This window comes from Aythya ferina, assembly GCF_964211825.1.
Source record: "Aythya ferina genome assembly, chromosome: 1".
NCBI lineage: Eukaryota > Metazoa > Chordata > Aves > Anseriformes > Anatidae > Aythya > Aythya ferina.
This window is the reverse complement of record NC_140296.1, coordinates 174,838,032-174,858,286: the sequence shown is the minus strand read 5'-3', so window position 1 is coordinate 174,858,286 and position 20,255 is coordinate 174,838,032. Positions and strand designations below refer to the sequence as shown.

General features: G+C 37.9%; 1 protein-coding gene across 1 annotated transcript in view; it reads right to left on the bottom strand.

The window, feature by feature from the left end:
* The window catches only part of NELL2 (neural EGFL like 2), a 146,521-nt gene that overhangs the window by 104,571 nt on the left and 21,695 nt on the right, over nt 1-20,255 (bottom strand). The window contains exons 3-7 of the mRNA XM_084507019.1: nt 20,089-20,239; nt 5,948-6,121; nt 5,752-5,848; nt 1,303-1,375; nt 1,046-1,128 (exon numbers count right to left, since the gene is read on the bottom strand). Coding sequence (XP_084363145.1) covers nt 1,046-1,128; nt 1,303-1,375; nt 5,752-5,848; nt 5,948-6,121; nt 20,089-20,239 — 578 coding nt within the window. The remainder of the gene's footprint in view (nt 1-1,045; nt 1,129-1,302; nt 1,376-5,751; nt 5,849-5,947; nt 6,122-20,088; nt 20,240-20,255) is intronic.

Sequence of the window (20,255 nt, the reverse complement as noted above, 5' to 3'; positions counted from 1 at the left end):
ATTTGAAGTTCACAAAAAGTTTGAAATTTGTAAGTGATCACTATGTTAGCATAAACATGATTGAAACTGTCCCACTTACTGTCAAGCATGCATTTAAATTCATGCAAAGATAATGACTTTTGTTAAATACAAAATGATTAAACCACCAGTCATTCAGAAATGGAAATAAAGAAGCAAGAAACAATGCATTTAATCTTTTGATTGTAACATCAGGGACATCATGACAGAAAGTGAATAGGTCATGACAGAAAGCAAATAGATGAGTATGACCCCTGATCTTTGTATGTGTGAAGTAACCAAGAATCTTGCTCTACATACATCTGCAGATACCAGGCTAAGCACAAAAGATCTGAATCTGAGTGAAGAGGCCACATTGGATGTAAAGCTCAAAACCAACACTGGCAATTGTTCTTCCACTTCAACTAACTCATTTTTATCATTTGTGTATCAAATTAGCCAGGTAACAGCATTCCTGCAGACATCTAAAGACCTGTCATTTAAAAACAGAAGACTAGTCTATGTTTACTGGAAGATGTGAATGTTTTTAGTGTTATCTTCTGTAAAAATAATAATAATAATAATAACAAGAAGAAAATACTGCTTAGGGTTCTCCATTCCCTATTTTGCAAAGATTTTGTCTGAGCACTCCGTCAGCTCAGGTTTAGAAAAGTCTTGGACCAATAAATCTTGCTGCAATAAGCCATATAAGCACGGTAACCTATTTCAGACCAGTTTTATGGACTTGTTAGCCTGATAGATAGAGCCTGAATATGTATGAGTTCTTTCCCTGTTCAGGCATTTGGATTCTGTTTACTATTACAATATATTATTCTATAAAAACATTAAAAAACAAGAAAGCTCTCTGAACTGTGAATTTGTATGCATAGATAGTAGGCACAGATATATAAATGCAAACATATATAAACACAACATGCATGGGTGTTCTGCACACACCCACATACACATCCACACAGATACACAATCTAAAAAAACAGCAATTAAAGGTCCTCAGTTCTCCCATGCCATGCCTTTTAGTAAATATTACCTTTGCTGATGTTTTGGCTAAAATGTCTTGCAGTTCCATAATTTTCTGCACAAGTCCATGGAAATCATTACAAGTTGGGCATGCTAGAATAACAAGATATGTATACTAGTAACAAGACCATTTATTTACAGTTGGTTCAATCACATCAAAGTTGACAACCAACATACTGAAACTCAAGGATTTAAGAAAGCTTGTAGGACAGAAAATAGGTACAAAGCATACCTTTCATTTTATGGTATAAGAATTAAGAGACTTACTGCGATTAAGATCTGGGCATTGAGAAATAAATCCTTGAGGCATGATAAGTAATTGCACATCTTGCATTATGCCCTATGTGTAAGTGGAGAGAAAAAACGAAAGGATGTATTATTTTTACCTGTCAAAATTATGTTTTCCATTTACCATGTAAAACATTAAAGCCCACACAGAAAAAGTGCCTGATAAAAACAATATTTATGAATACATAGCTTCTTTTCTGGACACAATGCAGCGATAGAAGAATAAAGAGAAAGCAAAATAGATAGATGTACATGTACAGGCATAGTGAATCATTTTTAAAGACATAACATTAACTGTCAAGATATAATTATGTGGCAAGAGTTTGGTTGTTTTGAATTCATTGTTATTTTTAGTTAGCCATTGCAGAAAAGGTTGAAAATGACCTTTAAACGTAATTTGAAAAAAAAGTTGCACTTTCAGTTATTTTGAAGCTCTCTTAAATAAAACTCAAATTTTTCACTAAGCTATGACTGTCAACAAGTGCAGATTAAAGAAAACTTGAGTCAGGAAAAACACATTCATGCAAACCTTTTATGATTTTGATGTGGATCTTTTCATGAACACACAGAGTGTTAAGAACCTACATATCTGTTACACAGCTGCAGAGTAACATGTTGGCAAGAATTTGGGAGAACGGGAAGCTTAGCATGAAATTCAAATATGCCATCTGGAAAGGCCCCATTTCACCCAGAAGAAATCACATGCTTACAGGCAGAATTTACATGCATCCTTAGTCATTAAGACATAATTAGCAGCCACTTTGCTGCTTTCCAAAAGCAAAGGCCAAATAGCCATCCTATCATATACACTCCAGATGTCCCTTTCATCTATGATTCCCTCCCTGCATGTCCAAAATTCCTTCTTAGAAGTAAAAGCAGAATAATTTCAACATGCTTCAGCATGTTTATGAAGTGAATGTTTCAAGACACAAAGAATACAATGCAAACTAAATGCAAAAGGCCACATTTCATGTGTGTACACAGGGCATCCACTACAGATGTCGCAAAGTCCAAGCAAGAGAATTTTGACCTCAAGTGAATGAATCAGGGTGGTCTAGACACCTAAGTGACCTATGGAGAAGAGCAGGTGTCCCTGAAGAGTAACTGAGAAGTGTCATGGCTACCCTTCTCCCTTAACAATAAAGCTACTATCTATGACAACTGGATACTTCCCCATCCTGTGCAAAGAGCTGCAGTGATTAGTTAATAGTTGAAAAATAGGTGGGTATGCCTGAGACAGGACTCCACGTCAGGACCTCCCTCAGCAAGTGTTCTGGAATCAGGATCAAAGACCTCTTTGAAGAGAACATTGAAAAGCTCACAATATTCAATTCTCCTCCCTTTCTTCCTCAGCATCACCAAACTCAAATTCGTGTCAACCCAAGTTACAGCATTTTCATGAAAAGGAAGAATCACAGGGTCCAATCCTTTCAGGTTGTAAAGAGCTTAAAACAGATCTTTCACTGAACACATGGGCAAGTATTCAAATCACTCAGCTATTAATCAACAGTAAAGCCCCTGCAACTATTTGGGGAGATATATTCACCACACATCAGCTGTGCTGTGAGCTGGACTCTGCCACTTGACAGGAATTCAGGTTATTTCCCATCTCCCCAGCCTAACAACCAGGAGCTGTGACACCTCACCTGCCTGGGCTGCCAAATCAGGAGTTCCTGACTGTACATGAAAGGCTATTCACAGGCTCCAGAAGAAGCTATTGGTTCAAATTAAAGTACTTCTGGATATTAGGTGTTGGAGACTTTACACAACACCAGAAATTAGATGGCCAGAATTGCACTCTCAGACTTAAAACCTTAAAATGAAATGGGTACAAATATACCCCAGTGTGAGTAAGCCTACAGACACATTGTTTCAGTGGAGCAGTATTAGACAAAGAAAATCATTTCAATGAGTGGCTAATGATTTTGGGTGCTTTGATCCTTCTGGACAACTCATTTAAGACCCACTCAAAGCAGCCTGATTTTCAGAAACAACTAAACAAATGGATGTCAGAAAATCAGATGAGTGGAAGTTGTCACACACAGTATCTAAAAACATATGCTCTCCAAAACACTAAGAATCACTGAAAGTACTCATCTTCTAGAGTGATGTGTCTTCTGTACAACAATGTCACATTTGCAGATGTAGTTCAACCATTTGTACTCTATTGTGATGGAGAAATTACTTCACACAGTATATTTTTGGCTAAATCAATGTTCTTTTAACAGCTATCAGTTTCTGTATTTCTTCCAGACTGGTTTGTCTTTGTAACTGAGACAAATTTTTCCATATATCTCGGTCCATTTTATCCTTCTTGAAAATTAACAAATGAACAAACAAAAAATACAGTCCACTACTGGAGTATTTATTTTTCAACACCAAATGAGCTTCTTCATTGTCACAATGAGTTGGCAAAAAGAATATAATCAAGTCAAGAAGTGAGAAGGTACAAATAAACAAAAGGAATATTATATATATATATATATATAAATAATAAATACATAGAATAAATGAAGTGTGTCTGAGATCAGTTTAGGCAACTTGTTAATATTTTATGATTTTATTCTTGGATTCAACTGTTGTTGATTTTTTTAAAACCAGTAATATAATCTTGCTGCTTGTTTATCATGTATCCTCTTTTGTTTTAAAATAAAAAGAAACACATATTGAATAGAAAAATAAAATCATAGTCATACTTCAGTTTTCAAACATGAGTTCCCCACCCGATCTCCATATCTTACACTAAACAAAGACATAGTTTAGCATTTAAGTACAGCAAACGGTATTACAACACCCAAAAACTTATTTTAGCACACAACTACAGAACTTGCTGTGACAACAGTAGTCAAGTCAGAGCGTTTCATGATGGGAAAAAAAAAAAAAGAAAAAAAAAAAAAAAAAAAAAAAGATATAGCAGGCCATATTTAACAAAGTGATTAGGTCTGTGACCAACATTATCAATTCCACTTTGCAACTCAAGTAAAAAGATTCCCACAGGGAGGGAAATGGGACTGCAGTATTCCACAGGGATGCCATCATTTGCTAAAGCAGTTTCCAAGAGGACTAAAGCCAAATGACAGAAAGTGTCTGCGACCAATGAATGCTACCTAATGGACACAGAGGAATCAAAATTTACACTCCAGTGGAAACACAGCATTCACTTCTTCAATCTTCCTATACACCAGGTGGTTGATATATATGTATATATTAATATGTGTATATATATGTATATAGAAAAATGGAGAAAGAGTAAGCAAAAAAACATGATCAAGTATTTTTCCTCTGAGGGAAAAGGCATTCTCTTCATTAATGGTTGTCATCTCACTTATTTCTGAACCTAGAGGATATTGTGGTGAAACCTAAATCACGAAGAGATTGGAGTTCCCTAGACCTTAGTGTTCTCTGACAAAAAATACACAGTTATGAAACAGACAATAACATGAATATAAATTTCCTGGAATTCCGTTTCTCTTGGCCATTTACCTTTTCCTGTCTTAAACTGTTTTACAACACACCATGGCACTAAAAACTGTGTTAAAACTGCAGAACCACACAATGGCTGAGGTCAGGAGGAACTTCTTGAGATAACCAACACCATGGCTCATGCAGGGCCACCTATAGCAGGCTGCCCAGGAACATGTGCAAGCAGCTTTTGAATACCTCCATCGTGGACTCACTCTGACTACCTTCTTGTTACAAGTGTTTTCTTATGTTCAGATGGAATTTCAGATTTTTCAGTTTTTGTCCATTGCTTCTTGGCCTGTCATTGGGCACTACTGAGAAGTGTCTGGATCCTTCATCTTCATCTCCTCCCTCCAACCATCAGATGTTTGTACACTTTGATGAGGTCCCTCCCTAAGCCTCCTCTTCTCCAGGCTGAACAGTCCCAGCTCTCTCACCCTCTCTTCACAGGAGAGATGCTCCAGTCTCTTCATCATCTTTCTGGCCCTTTGCTGGACTCTCTCCAGTAGCGCCATGTCTTTCTTGTACTGGGGAGCCCAGAACTGGGCACAGTATGAATTCATACTGTACAGAAACTTGTTTTTAACCTACTAAAACAAACTGACAAACCTGATGACAATTTGATCAATGCAGCTTTACTTCTGCTGAGTCTTTCCAGCAGATGACCAGCCACAAATAAAACTCGTTCTCATCTCTGGTCTACAAGGTGTACCTTTTTGTGTACCACTCAAGCCCGCCTAGAGAAGTAGCATGGCAAACATACTGTCATATCCCACCTGCATGCCTGTGTGCCAGTAAATCAATTAATCTCAACTGAACCATATCACAAGTCTCACCTGAAATACTATTCATATCACAGAGTATTAACACTATTTTATCTGCTTCAAGGAAGCAGAACTGAATCCATTTTTGTCTAAGTTCTCTCTCTTTTTTTTTTTTTTTTTTTTCCTTTCAGGGAATGCATACCTTAAAATAACCATGTGCATTATTCCTCTGTCCTAGCCAAAATGTTGTACCCAAAGGTAAGTCCATGAAGGGCTTCTCCACAACTCTTTCATAAATTCTGAAAAAAAAAAAAAAAAAGTCCCAAGTTATCATTTCATTTACTGAAAGCTAGAATGTCCCAGAAGTGACAACTTACAAAACAACACTCGTTACTTACTTATTGCAGTCCACATGTAAAATCAAGTGAGAAGCACTGATTGCTAAGGAAAGCCTGTGCCACTTATCATCTGCCAGGATGTAAGGGAATACTTCTGTGTGGGAGCGATGACTGCCTGAGCGATAATGCAACCTGATTTCATTTCGATGACCACTGCTTTCCAGTTCCAGGTACCTGTACCATAAATGCATCATCGTGAACCATTCTTAGCAGCACAATAACATTTTACATCACATAACTTCTCAGTATCATGCAGGAACTATTTAAAAGAGGGAGAAAGACAGAGAAGAGATAGAAAGATGAAAGGAGACATTTTACGGGTTCGCACTGAATCCTCCTCAATAATACATAAGAGCAGGTTCTATCTTTCATGTAAGTAGAAAGATGCCAAGCTAAATATTTTTTCTTCTAGCAATGCTACTTTACATAGCATGACCTGATTGGAAATATAATTATCCTATTCTGAACAACTGCATTATATCCTGAAAGCATGGTAAGGATACCCTGAAGACATGAATACACAAAAAACAACACCAAGTTCTGTGATAGGACATTATTAGCCATTATCAACCAGAGAAGTAAGCAAGAACTGAGACAGGACACTGCTTTGTTTGCTTTTGGATACATCGTTAACATCTCTTCATTCTTCATAATGAAATTTCTCAAAAGAAATTCAGAGTCAAGAAGTGCTAACTTTTAAAAATGAATATATGCACAGACATTGTTAAATATGTATGTATTTGTGTTGTGTATGCATGTATATGTGTGTAAGTAAATGTATGCACAGAGTTAAAAAAAAAAAACAGCATTGCATTTCCCCAAAGTGTCTCATATGCCAGATTTGCAGACTGTGAACACTTGCTTTGCTGCTGAGACTGCTGCAGATCTATTTAAAGAGCACTATATAAGCAAACTCTCTATGTAGTCAGACCTATTTCTTATACATTGGACCTCTTGTGGGAACAAGTTTGACAAATCATTTCTAAATACTAACTTTCTCATTTTACAGTCCTCCCCTAACATACTTTTAAAACAAGAGGAAAAAAGAAAAACAGCAACGAAGATTCTCTAACGCGTATATGCAACCAATAGCTAAAGAATAACAAAAATAACCATATGTAGTAAGATTCAGAAAAAGAAGGAGAATGGGCAATTAATTTTTGCATATGTTTGCCACTACTTCTGCAGAGAGGCATGGCAATGATTTGTTAATATGTGTGTGCATGTGGATTACAGCATAGTTTCTTTTAACTGGCCATCCATATTAAAGAACAGATGAGAAAATTTTAGTTTTCAAAAGAGGATATGAGGAGACCAAATCAAAACCATCTTGTATAATCATCATCCCTAGGAGGAGGTTGGGCTCACTGCACATCTCTCCTTCCTTCAGGATGTTTCCCAGTGAAATACGCCTAGCAACAGCACAAAACTGGCAAAGGGTAATTTTAACTTCACCCCCAATATTAACATAGCAGTTAACTAAAGTCAGCAGTAAATTTTATAATCCACAAACATTTACCTCATGGCCCCCCAAAAAATTTGTATTGACAAGAAGTATAAGCTAATTGAAAGTCTGGATGGAAAAAAAAAAAAAAAAAAAGGCCAATAGTGGCAGGGCATCAGTCAACTTAATAACCTCCTTCATGACTCAAGCTTCAAGGATAACAATAAGGTCAATCTCAACCTAACAAAGAAGGGAAACGTTATGGAACTGGACTCCTCCAGGCAATTTTAAATATCTCCACCCAGCTGGAGATATAATTTGGAAACAAAAAAGGCATGAATATGTGGAAACGTTATCTCCTGGTACAGCCAACAGCTAACTCCTACTCTCTTCTAAGTCAATGGCTAAGTGATCCCAGCACACAGAAGTGCAGGCAGGAAGGTAACAAAGCAGAGATACACTCGGTACCAAAGGTGTAAAATGAACATTTGTGTTGTCCCTTACACAGACGAGATGATGAGATCCCTGAGAAGGAAACACAAATTTCCCAATAAAACAGACATTGATGTAAAATTTCAGGAATTGAGAAAGAATTGCTGAGTGATGATGTTAACCTCCTATGCTACTGCAACAGCAAAGAAAACTTCCTATACAAAGCTGTGCAAAAATTCTGTGATCAACTCAGTGTTTTGAGATCCACAGGCAATCTCTTTTGTTCTTCCATTTGGTAAACTGTAACAAATACCTCTACCTTATGAAGGCTTGATGATAGTTAGATAATATGTGCATCAAAATGAAAAAGAAAATAATAGCCATTAGGAGAATTATAATTTATGGTTACTAATAATCTGTAGAAGCAGCAGGAAAACACAATTAGAAAAGCAAATGCAATGACAGCCAAAACAATATTCCCTTCAGCTTGAACTAACATCATGACACAGAAACACAGGGAACTGAATGTTAATCATTTTCACTTCACTATTTTATTTATTTATTTATCTTGCAAAATATTGTGCTTGATATTCCACTTTTCTGTATTTGTTTAACTTCTGGGTCTTAAATAGATCTGTCTCCATTTAGCAGACTTCACAGCATAGAATGCAGCCTAGTTTCCTAAAGGACTTACTTCCCAAGGAAACAATAACTGCATCATACTGCAGGCTTTTCCTAAGAACCTCATTAAGGAAAAGATTTAGGGGAACCCCATCAGCTGAATCACTGGTTCTTTGCCTACACCAGCCCAGCCCACTTATCTTAGGGAGAGCATCAGCCAAAAACTTCACCATGCTAATGTCGCTTCTGCTTTTCCCAATAGCTCCAAGGTGTCCTTCCACATTGGGAAAGGCAAACAGCTCCTTGAGTAAAAAAAATAAACCACAGTGATAAACACCATACAGCAGTAGAACCTGCTTCTCCCTTCACTACTGCCCACAATCTCTGTGGTTGTTTGATCAATACCAGCCTATTTAATGTTAACCCCCCCAAAACCACACACACTTCAGGTCAAACAGATTTAATTTAGCAGGGGGATGATACGTGCTTAGGGTTACTATGTCTGACATACAAAGAAGAAAATGCTAACCTGAAAAAGGTTGTTACAACTCTGCACATCACTCTGTGCATGCACAATCATTTCAAAGGCACCAGCCAGGAACACAGTAAGACCAGCCAGTCTGTGTGGAAACCTGCCAGACAGCAATCCCTTATGTACCAACTAAGGTTGAGCCTATTTTCATAAGAGGAAGAAATTTGTCTCAAATACCCCAGAGAAAGCTGAGAAAGAAAACAGTGATGCTTTCTTGGCTGCCCTGCACTGATCTGTCATAACTGCTGTGTGCAGATCCCAACACCACAGTTCGTGAGTAGATCTCTTTGAGCACAGAGATGCCCCAGCCCTCCCCGGTGAAGGGCATGTGGTCTGCAGGAGACTGCATGGGTCTCTTCAAACTGTAGCACAGCAGCACTGGGGCAGGCTGAGGAAGTACAAGTCAGACTGTGCAGCCAAAACCTGGAGATTTAGGATGTGAAACAACAGGGTGTATGGGGTACATAGTATCAGTCCTTGAGAAGAGGGAGGAATGTCCCTTCTAGCTGATGGGCAATGTTGGTAGCTCCAGGTCTTTGATGGCTCACTCCCCCGTTTGGCATCCTGACTCACACAGCACATGCATACTGCATCTGCCCACTCTTACTCCAGGCAATTAATAAAAAACCACTTCAGTTCAGAGCATCTAGACAAATATTTTAGAAGCTAAAGGCTATCGTTGTCTGTTGTTTATGAATTTATTACAGGAATTACAGGGTATTTTGTTGTGGGTTTTTATTTTGTTGTGGTTTTTTTTTGGCTTGGTTTGTGGTTTTTTTGCTTTTGTTTTTTTTTACAACTTTTAATTCTCACAGTTTCGGATATAGTGTTAAAACAATTTTTCATGGCTTTTTGATTTACACTAAGAAGAAAAGGAAAACTAATAAAATTAAAGAGTAATACATACATAAAATCCATTTTTCCATTAATTATGAAAATAATTATTTCAAGATCTTTGATAAAAAAGTTCTGGTTCATCAGCTATGTATAATTACATAAACAAACAAAAGATCCTACTCAGTAGATCCAATCCATTGCAAACTATGGTTAAAACAGCATTAAGTAATTCCACTGGCTGTAGATTATGAAGTTGTAAAAGCAATCCATGAACAGCCACCACATTCAGCAATGCATTATTTGTTCTTTTCCATGGTGTGGCAACTGGGCATTTAGGAGCATGCGACACATTTTTCTATTTGGAAGTTAATACTTCCAAGTGCTCTAAAATATTAACTAGGAGTTTTTACTGCTTGATGCATCCCTTAGAACAATACCACACCAAAATATCCTCAGATGAACCGTAAATACCAAGTGTCACCCACACTAGAGCTGTAAAATATACTCCCCATCTCTCACTTATATTACTGTTTGACATTACTGTTTTTGCCCTTTTACCTATCTAGAGCTCTACCTAGTCATGAGACAAAACTGGCAGTTTAGCCAAAGAACAATAAGTAAAAAAACTGGTCTTCATTTTTTCTGGATAATTTTGCAGCACTTAATGCAAATGAACTGCAAGCAGGAAAGACGCCAATGTAGTTTCTGTACCTTTTATTTGCTGAATACATTTTAGCAGCTGGACAAGAAATTTCTGTTTTCTGTTATTTTTATTCAAAAAACAAAAAAAAGATCCATTAAAACCAAATATTTTGTTACAAATATTTTAGTAGAAAGGTTTGTGGGGTCCAGGATTAAATCCACGTTACAAGAGAGAGCTAATCTCAGGCTCTCTGGAAAATTTCCTGAAATGCTCTACAATGCCACAGTTATGACATATTTGAAAGCAGAGATCCCAAGTGAAGACAGGCCCAGATCAGAAGAGGTTATTTCCCATATCCAAATGGAGCACACAAACAGCTGGACAGTAAAACCAGTCTCCCAGGTTGACCTGGTAAGGCTATTTCATTCCATACATCAGAATAAGGTACAACAACCTAACCTTAGTAAATTGATCTCAAGCTCTACAGTTATACTAATAAATAGACCCAGCAAAGCCTGTTCCTTGGCCCTGAAGAAAACTATCAACAGTGGTGCTCTAACACAGTACGCATCCTTATGGGCACTCTCCTATTTTTTGCTTGAAATAGTGTGGGTTTTTTTTTCTATTTTGTCATTTGGGAATAGTCCCTGGCCAACACTGTTCCACAAAACATGCCCTGGCACTGTCTTTAAAGTTGATAATTGCAGAAGACAAAAGCATGCCAAGTAGGATGCCAACAGTTACACAGAATGGACAGTATCAGGCCAGTGCTCCAGCAGCCAGTGCTGGGTGCTGCACTAGGGTCATAACAACCCCATGCCCTGGGGGCATAGGTCCTGGGTACTACATTGTTGTGCTGGACAGCTATAGGGGACAGCTGGGTAGCAGGGAGATGCATTCCTCAAATGTAGGGGAGACCAAGCCCCATGCTGGGATTTGCACTGAAGAACACCCTCTACACTGGGAGGTTACATGTGAAATCAGACAGGAGACCAAAGACTGGAAGATCAGAGACAGCATTCACACACTCTCATCTGCACAAACACTCCTGGCTACGGACAACACTTCTCTGGACAGAAAGAAATAAATGCAAGTGAGGCTGCTCAAGCCCTTTTCATCCCTGCTGCCTCAGTGCCTGCACCTACCTAAATACACGTCAATGAGATCTTGTTTCTATCAGCACACTGCAGTGCCTTATCTGACTTCAGTGGGGCTGCTGTGATATGGAAGCCTTTGCTGACTTTGAAGGTAAGAACTTGTCTCTCATCTGAGAGGTATTTCTGCCCACTCCCGAATGTCAAACTCACTATGCCCCTAAAGAAGGGAGACAAAATCTTGCCTTCACCACTTAAAAGGTCTGCATAGCTTTTGCTCAGATTAGTGCTATGATCCAAGAAGTCAACACAGGGGCAAAATATCATGGACTCTCTAATGCCAATGACAAGCCAGTGCGCCTTGGGAAGGTCCCTGCAGCACTTGCAGAACTAAGCGGAAGCTAGAAGCAGGGGTCTGAGGTCACAGCGAGCTCCCCAAAGGACTGAGAGGAGCTATTCTACCAGAAACTGCTGGCTTAGCATCACAAAAATTAAGAGCTGGTGTTACAGCACATTGTCTGTGCTGTCAGAGTTTGAGTTGTGAATATGAATCAAAGCAAATGCCAAAATAGGAACTACTTTTTAAAACAGAATTCTTGGCTTTGAGTAATTGCTCTCATTCCTCCCATCTACCTCGATTACCCCACTTATCAATATACTACTTCCCATTCTGTTTTCACTATCACATATTAATGTTAACCTTGCCTTTCTGAAGCTTCCTTTCCTAACAGAAACCAAGGAGGGAAGAAACTCTCTCAGATCAAAATGGAACAAACCATCCCTCTCACTCCCTTTCTCCATTGACAGTGAGAAGACTGTGAAAACAATAAACAAATTTCCAATACATACTACTAAAAGCAAAAGCCAGTTTCAACCTAACTCCTCCCCATTCCTACGCTGACAGAATACAAATTTCTTTGTTATTTATTTGTTAATAGAAACTCTTTCAAACAACAGCAAAAGAATGATGATATCTGTCAAAACTCACATTTCAACTGTTTCAGTGGTGTTTTCAGTGTCATAGGCAGAGACAAATCTTTTGTCTCTTATTCAAGTAGATGTGTCACTAATCTGAATTCAAACTACTGGATTCAGGCTCATCTGAGCATTTTGTAACAAGTTCTCACCAAATTAGACTGGATTTGTTGGCACTGTAATGATTTACATCAGCAGACAGGCTGACCTCACTTGATGTGATAAAAGTTACAGGAAGGTGTGTTTTAAGGTGGGTTCATTCACTACTTAGAAGAATTCACAAGCTAATCACTACTTTTCCCTTTTTTTTTTTTTTTTCCTGACAGAAAGTATAAGCTGTACTGAAGAGAAAAAAAAAATAAAATAAAATAAAAAAGAAAGAAAGAAAGAAAGAAAGAAAGAAAGAAAGAAAGAAAGAAAGAAAGAAAGAAAGAAAGAAAGAAAGAAAGAAAGAAAGATAATGGTGACAAGGCATCAATCAATTCAGTAACATCCCTTGTAACCAACACTTAAAGAAACAGGCCTTTCCCAATTTTGTATGGAACTCTGTATAACACAAAACAACTGCTTTACAGATATTTCCATCCAGCCATCCACTAAAGGATAGAAGTTAATCTCCCAAACAAAAAGAAATATGGAATCTATCTCTTTGGGGAAGAGAAAAGAATCTGGGCAAACTCTCTCTAGCTACATAAGGAGTCTCTTATCTCTCAGAATCTTCTTGAGCACTATAATATAGAATGAACAAAAGAAATACCTTCTTCTGACACCTTTGATGAAACATGAAAACTTCATCAAAAGAAAAGAAGACTGACACTAGAGGAGTTTTACATCACTAGAAGAAGTCAATTCAAAAGACATTGATTGTTATTAACAGATTTGAAAGGGTTTGCAATTATTATCAGAATAGTAAGAAACAGCAACTAAGATTTACTACCAAAAAACAACAACAAAAAAAGAATAATACAACCTTTTACGCTTCCAGCAAAAACTAGTATTTCAGCACAAAATTTAAAAAGCAGAAATAAAATAGTACTTCTTTTGGTGCAAGGAATAGCCACACACAGCTTTAATGTTTGAAACTGAATCTCATGTTACCTAATGTCTTACTTAATGTCTATTCTGCAAGTTATTGATGGGGAAGGACAAAGCATCCCTAAACAAAACCAATGTAGATCTACGGTATTGGTTTAAGTGGTGAACATTGAAAGTTTTACTCAGTGTAATGTGTTTACAGCATGTTTTTTTTTGATGTCAGAAAGAGACTTAATACTGTGATCCAGAAATACAGACACTCGTACATCAAAGGCAGGGAACATACAGTTCCAGAACTATTCTAGTAAGATGGTCAAATGATGCAGCAAAATTCATGTATCAGGAGTTCACCTCTGGCAACCTACCTCGTAAATCCATAACAGAGAGAAATTGTCACAGATAATTGTCACAATAAGGTACTGAAAGAGGTCTAACACTACTGTACAGTGTAGCACATTTGATGGCAGATAATCACTAGACACCAATAGCTGTGAAAATAAATGCTATATAAGGCAGAAATCGAATAAAATAGTAGAGAAATACAATTAAGTTTAGGAAATGCCTATCCACAATATCCTACTGATTTTGGTGCTTTGTTTTAGGTTACAAAAACACTAACTGAAGGAAATAATGGTTAAACTCCAATCCAATGATTTAATCTTTTAGGGGCCCTAATATGCAGTACCTCAAGAGATTTGGATATAACATCAGTTGTGTAAAGGCATCTAACCATGAAGGGAGGAAAAAGCCTTATTACATTGCTCCACTGTTGCCAATTAAATGAAAATATATGATGGAATAGAGAGGTCTAACATATATTAAAGCCCTGTCACAGATTAAAGTTATCTCTCTGCTGATTCTTTCATCAAGAAGAAGCTGAGATGAATTCAGAAGTGAAGTGAGGAGGCTCATAGAGCTTAAACTGAAGGCTGAAAGCAAGCACACAGCAATCAGTGTTTAACAGTACTTCCACTCAGACTTCAGGCATCACTTCATTAACAGTTTTCAAAATATTTACCCTGTTATTGGTAAGTACAATCCATTTACGCAGGGCACTCTATGTATTCAAGGTGATCTTCTCAAGTCAAGTGAACATTCATAACTTCTGTCTTTCAGATATATGCCGTACACAAAAGTGCCCAGAAATATGTCTTTAGCTGCCTGAAACTCAGCTGAACAATCATGGATGTGCAATTTGGTACATTGGGTTTAAGTGTCAAAGTTTTGGGAGTGGGGGGCTGCAGGGGTAGCTTCTGTGAGAGGAATCCAGAAGCTGCCCCATGTTCTATAAGGGCCCTGCTGCTGGCCAGAGCCAAGCCAATAAGTGATGTTGTTTGTGCCTCTGTGAGAGCAGATTTAAGAATGATTAAAAAAAAAAAAAATGCTGTGAAACAGCAGCTGGGAGAGCCAGGAGTGAGAAGCAGCCCTGCAGCCTCACAGGTCAGTGAAGCAGGAGGGCAGGAGGTGCTCCAGGCACGCAGGAGCAGTTCCCCTGTGGCCTGTGGAGAGGCCCCTGGTGGAGCAGGCTGTCCCCCTGCAGCCCATGGGTCCCACATGGAGCAGATCTCCACGCTGCAGCCCATTGAGGAGCCCTTTTCATTGTATTTTCTCCCCCTTTCCCTTTGAGGAGAAGGAGTGAGAGAACAATTATGGTGGAGCTCAGCTGCCCAGCTGGGTAAAACCACCACATTTGGATTCACTGACACCATACAAATTTTCTTGAAACTTTAATTTCCAAGCTGCACCCAAAACATACCACCACCTGAACCCTTTACTTGCTGTGAACAGTGGAGAAAAAAAGCTATCTTTGTGGAAGAATGTGAGCAAATTAAAAATTAAAAATTAATAGTTAAGATAAAGTTTCAGATTCTTTCACTCTGAGAACAGTTTAGAAAGACTTGAATACATTAAATATTAGAGAGAACATAATGATAATAAAAGCAGAAAGACAGTCTTGATATTCAACTAGGAAAAGAAAAAATAAGAGCACTTAATAAAGTAGAACAAGATGACTGTGTCTGTAGAAAATCCTTTAGAGAACTACTGTTTGTGGTGGCAGCAACAGTCCAGCCCCACCCAAACACCCAAGCCTCACTCAATTTATATAGAGAACTCCTGCATCTATCTTATACCCCAGAGACAGCATTCACCACATGAAGTTAGAGGGAAAGCTTCAGGAGGGTGATCCTATCAACTTCTTGAGAGTCAAAGGCTTAAGTATCTGAGTGACCATAACTCAGTGGAAGTACTTATTTTTTACGTTCTTCAAAAGGGAACCAGCAAAAAGGAACCAAAACCAATAGAAAACTAGGCAAAACAGACTGAATCAGGTAAATTATCTCAGGTGCGTTACTTTAAAGAACATTATGAAATCTAAAAAGTAACTTTAATTTGCAACAGTAATTTGTCCTCAATTACTCTAAATTAGCATATGTGCACTGAAGTGCCTAGACCCATGCAAACAGAGGATGAGTTTTTTACTGTTTTCTAAAGCATGTAAAATATTTCCGAAGCCACTGAATATTAAATGGACATACTTTATTCCAAGTTTTAAGCAAACATTTTTTTTCTTTTACCCTAGAAATTAGAACTATCAGGTGTTATGAAACCTGTGTAAAATAAAACTTAAGAAAACCTACTTGTGTGATGACTGATTATATCCATCAGTTATTGTTGTCTCCAGCCTTTCTCACCACAATTCCCTCTTGACAGAAAAGTAAAAGCTAACACTGACTCTTGTAAATTAAGAATATAGCCAGGTATGACTGTCCCATAACGCAGCAGTTATGGGACAACCAGCACAACTTTTTTTTGACTTCAGAGGAACTACACAAGACTAAAGCTGATGCAATGGAGTGGAGTAGCAGTTTTGTGTTGCTATTTCTTCTTCCAGCATTGTAACGTAATGACTGTTGTGACAGAGAGAGCTCACAAAAAGTTGTATAAAAATTAAAGCCTTGTTACAGACAAGTCCCTCATCAGAAATGCGCAATATCTGAGATGGAAATCTGGCACTGAAGAAACAGTTAGCTAATGTAAAGCATATAAGTGCTTTCTTTCAACTCCTACATTCCCCTATCATCATTGTCATTCATCATAAAAATAAAATGAAAGCCTTAAGAGATACTGCAAGGGACTCCGAGATGATAGCCTAATTCCAGTATTATCAACACCAAACTAAGCGAACTGCCAGGTCAGTACAATTAAATGAAGCAAACACTATTATGACACACAGACAATACATATTCTGTACATCCTTTAGATGTAGGATACGGACCAGATTGGAAAATGTTTATTAAAAGCTTAAGGGCACAAGGGCACAATAGCCACAAGTTCTTTCTGGTAATACTCTCATTGAGACTAATATTACATCTGCTGGAGGCAAATGTTTTCCCTGATTGCAATAGGCATTAGATTAGGCTTAGCCTTTTTTAAAAGAGATTCAAGTTTCTTTTTCACTAGATTACCTGATATTCTCCCAAAGAAAGTGATGAAATATTCACATGTAGATTTTTTATCTACTTCACCCAAAGTTGACCTGATGAGTGATTCTACTGGCCTAAATAATCTAGAAGGTTTTTATCCAAAGGCTTATAAGGAGACCCCAAAAACAAACAAAGCATACATCCTTGTATACCTTCTGTATACACGCACCAGGTATCACTTAAGATGCAACAAGATAGAGAAGGCACACTGGCTACAGTGGTGACAGGAGATTTTTTTTTCAGCAAGGCATGAACTAATATCATCACTTTTCATGATGATGTAACAACATTAGAATCAGGGTACTAAACGTTTCCATAGTTAAGAGCAAAAGGGCCTCAAAAATGCCCAGCAATACATATGCAGTTAAAATATCTACACATAGTGCAGACCTTATTTCAGCCAGAAACCTTGAAAAACTTTTTGCCTTTCATTGCGCTTAGACATTTAAAGTCCTGAGATGCAAATAAACAGAAGGAAAAGACAGAAACGTAACAGCAAAACCTGAAAGTATTGAAGGGTTGAGAGAAATTTCATGAAAAAGTATGTTGTCAATATATCATAAAAAGATCTAATCACCCATCCCTAAAAATATGCCAGTATAAAATAATTAGATTTTCAGAGTCCTGCTTGTTAGCCTTTTATAACCATATTTTATATGGTTATAAGCAGATGACATGGTTGAACAAGATGCAAATCAGATAAGAAGCATTATGTTTTGTGGCCATGTGACCTACATGTCAGCACAGCTTAAACCTTTACTTTTCTTTGCTATGGATGGATAGAAGCAATTTAGTGTGTTCTTATTCCCATAAGACCAGTGGTGGATCTATTTGTCCACTCTTACTCACTTAAAGGACTAATTTTCTCAAACAATACCTCAAATTCTTCTTCAACTTGATAAAAGTTCATTGCACATTTTTTGTACTTTACTATCACAATCTTTGTGTTTGTGAAGTAGCACAGTTTTCTCCCAGTTGGCCACCCTCCAAGTGAACATCAAGTTTGGCTCAGTTATACACTACACATTTTTTCAATCTTCTCTTTCTTCATGCCATTCCTGTGGGCAGGAAAGGTTTCATAGCAATCATTGCTTCCTTTCCGACAGGTCATGGTTATTCTCTTTCCCCAACTCTGAGAGCTTCACATCTCTTTGCCCACCTCTGCAGCTCCTTTAGGAAGAGCAGGGCAGCTTGCCTGCAGTCATTGAGGACTGACCTTTGCCTGTCCCAAAACACAGACCAAAAATCTCTCATCCAGTACACTGTGAACTGAAATCTTCCCTTGTTGCACTTGAGATCTGGTTTAACACCAGAAGCAATTTCTCACTACTCCTGGAGCACACTAAAGAAGAAGAATGGCAGAAACAAAGTCCCCTTTTGTTGATATGATAGAATGAAATCTGAGTGGTGGAACATGTACACCGTCTTTTACCCCTGTCCAGGCACACAGAGCCACCAGTCACCAGTTTGGGGCCCATAAACTACAACAAATAAAAGGCAAGAATTTTCCTTATAGCAACATGCATTTTCTGGGTGACAATCTGAATCCATAACTCATCAACAACACTGAGTACCAGTCACAGCTAAAAGTCACTTGCTTCCTCTCAGAAGGACAATTGTTACTCGCTTTTCCAAATTCATCTAGAGTTTCACATGGGCAAAATCATTTCCCACCTCTGTGGCCATTTTGACACATAAAAGTTTCATCTCTCATTTTGGAATTTCAACTCTAGTTGTGTTGGTCCTTTCAGCAGCACAACCAACCCACGCTCTTCCTATAAATGTAGAAACAAGCTTAGTTAGGGCACAGCTGGCCCTGCAGACTGGCTTCCTAATTTGTGCCAGAATAAACTTGTCCATCTGGGAAGATTTCCACCTATGGTGGTACAATCTGAATTAGAAACTCAATATTCACAGCTGCCCAGTTCTGCCCATTGCACACTGCTCACTCTTGCAGATGACACATAGGTAACAACTAATAGAGAAGCCACTTGGCATTTTGATATAACATCAAAAAACATCATGCAGGAGGTATTCAAACAGCCCCTTGCAATATTAAAGATGTTTTTATAAGCTTGGCATAATGACCCTTAGGAGTATTTTCCTTTTTATTTCTACCACTCCCTCCTCCCTTTTTTTTTAAACAGGTGATTTGCAGAAAATGGGGCCTCTGGGAAATAGAATACAATTGGACCACCTTCCAGAACTAAATAATTGATGCCACACCTGCTAATGAAAACTTGCACACTTTTGTAAAAGCAACAGGTATTTTGCTTTGCTTGAACATCCATCTTTACCTTATATTTTTTCTACATTACAGTGAGACTGATAAGAAAGAATTAGTGGGATTATACATAGGAAAAAAAAATAAAAAGAACTGTGAACCTAAAGCAGATGTCTGTTGTTGGTACTGATGACTGCTTAGAAAGCACACATTTTAAAACTCCTTTTTACTCTGTCACAGAATCATAGGGAGGTTATTTTTATTAGCCATTACTCAGACAGAAATATAAAGAATATCTTATTCCTCTAGCAGTTGTTATCCTCTCAAAGAAACAATCCTCAAATGCTCAGTGTCATTTACTTCAGTTATTTAAGGCTGACAGCATTCTGAGTTAAGTGCTCTGCCATTCGTTGTAGGTGTAAGCCCATAACTGGAGGATCTTTTTCTCTACCCACAGTGTTAAAAACTAACTGGTGAAGAAGCAAATGTATAAGGGCAGGCTCTGCAAATCAGTGTGGCTCTACAGATGTGACAGCTTCACACCAACTGTAAGGACCAGATGCTCAGCTGTGACCAGCAAGAGAGAAGTGGCTTTTCATGCCCTTAGTGGCAAAAGACATTTGAAGAGTGACAGCTGCTTCACTCTCCCTTGGCAGATTTGGACTTGTGAATTTTTATGCATCCTCACAATATGCTTACCCATACACTATATATACTTGCAGATGACCCGTTACACAATATTCCCATAATTTATGTTCAATTTTTGACTACTTGAATACATATACTTTCATCAGCTTGCATACAGCAAGTGGTACTTACCTGTGATCTAAATGATGAATAGAGAGAATAACCCCTGAATTTAAATGGGCTTGTTTTAAGGTCACCAGGATTGTGAATTCATATTTATTTCTCAACTTCTGAAAAAATATTTCAGCTGTTTCTGGAGATGCCTTTACACTTCTTGAAGTATCTAAAAGAAAATATAG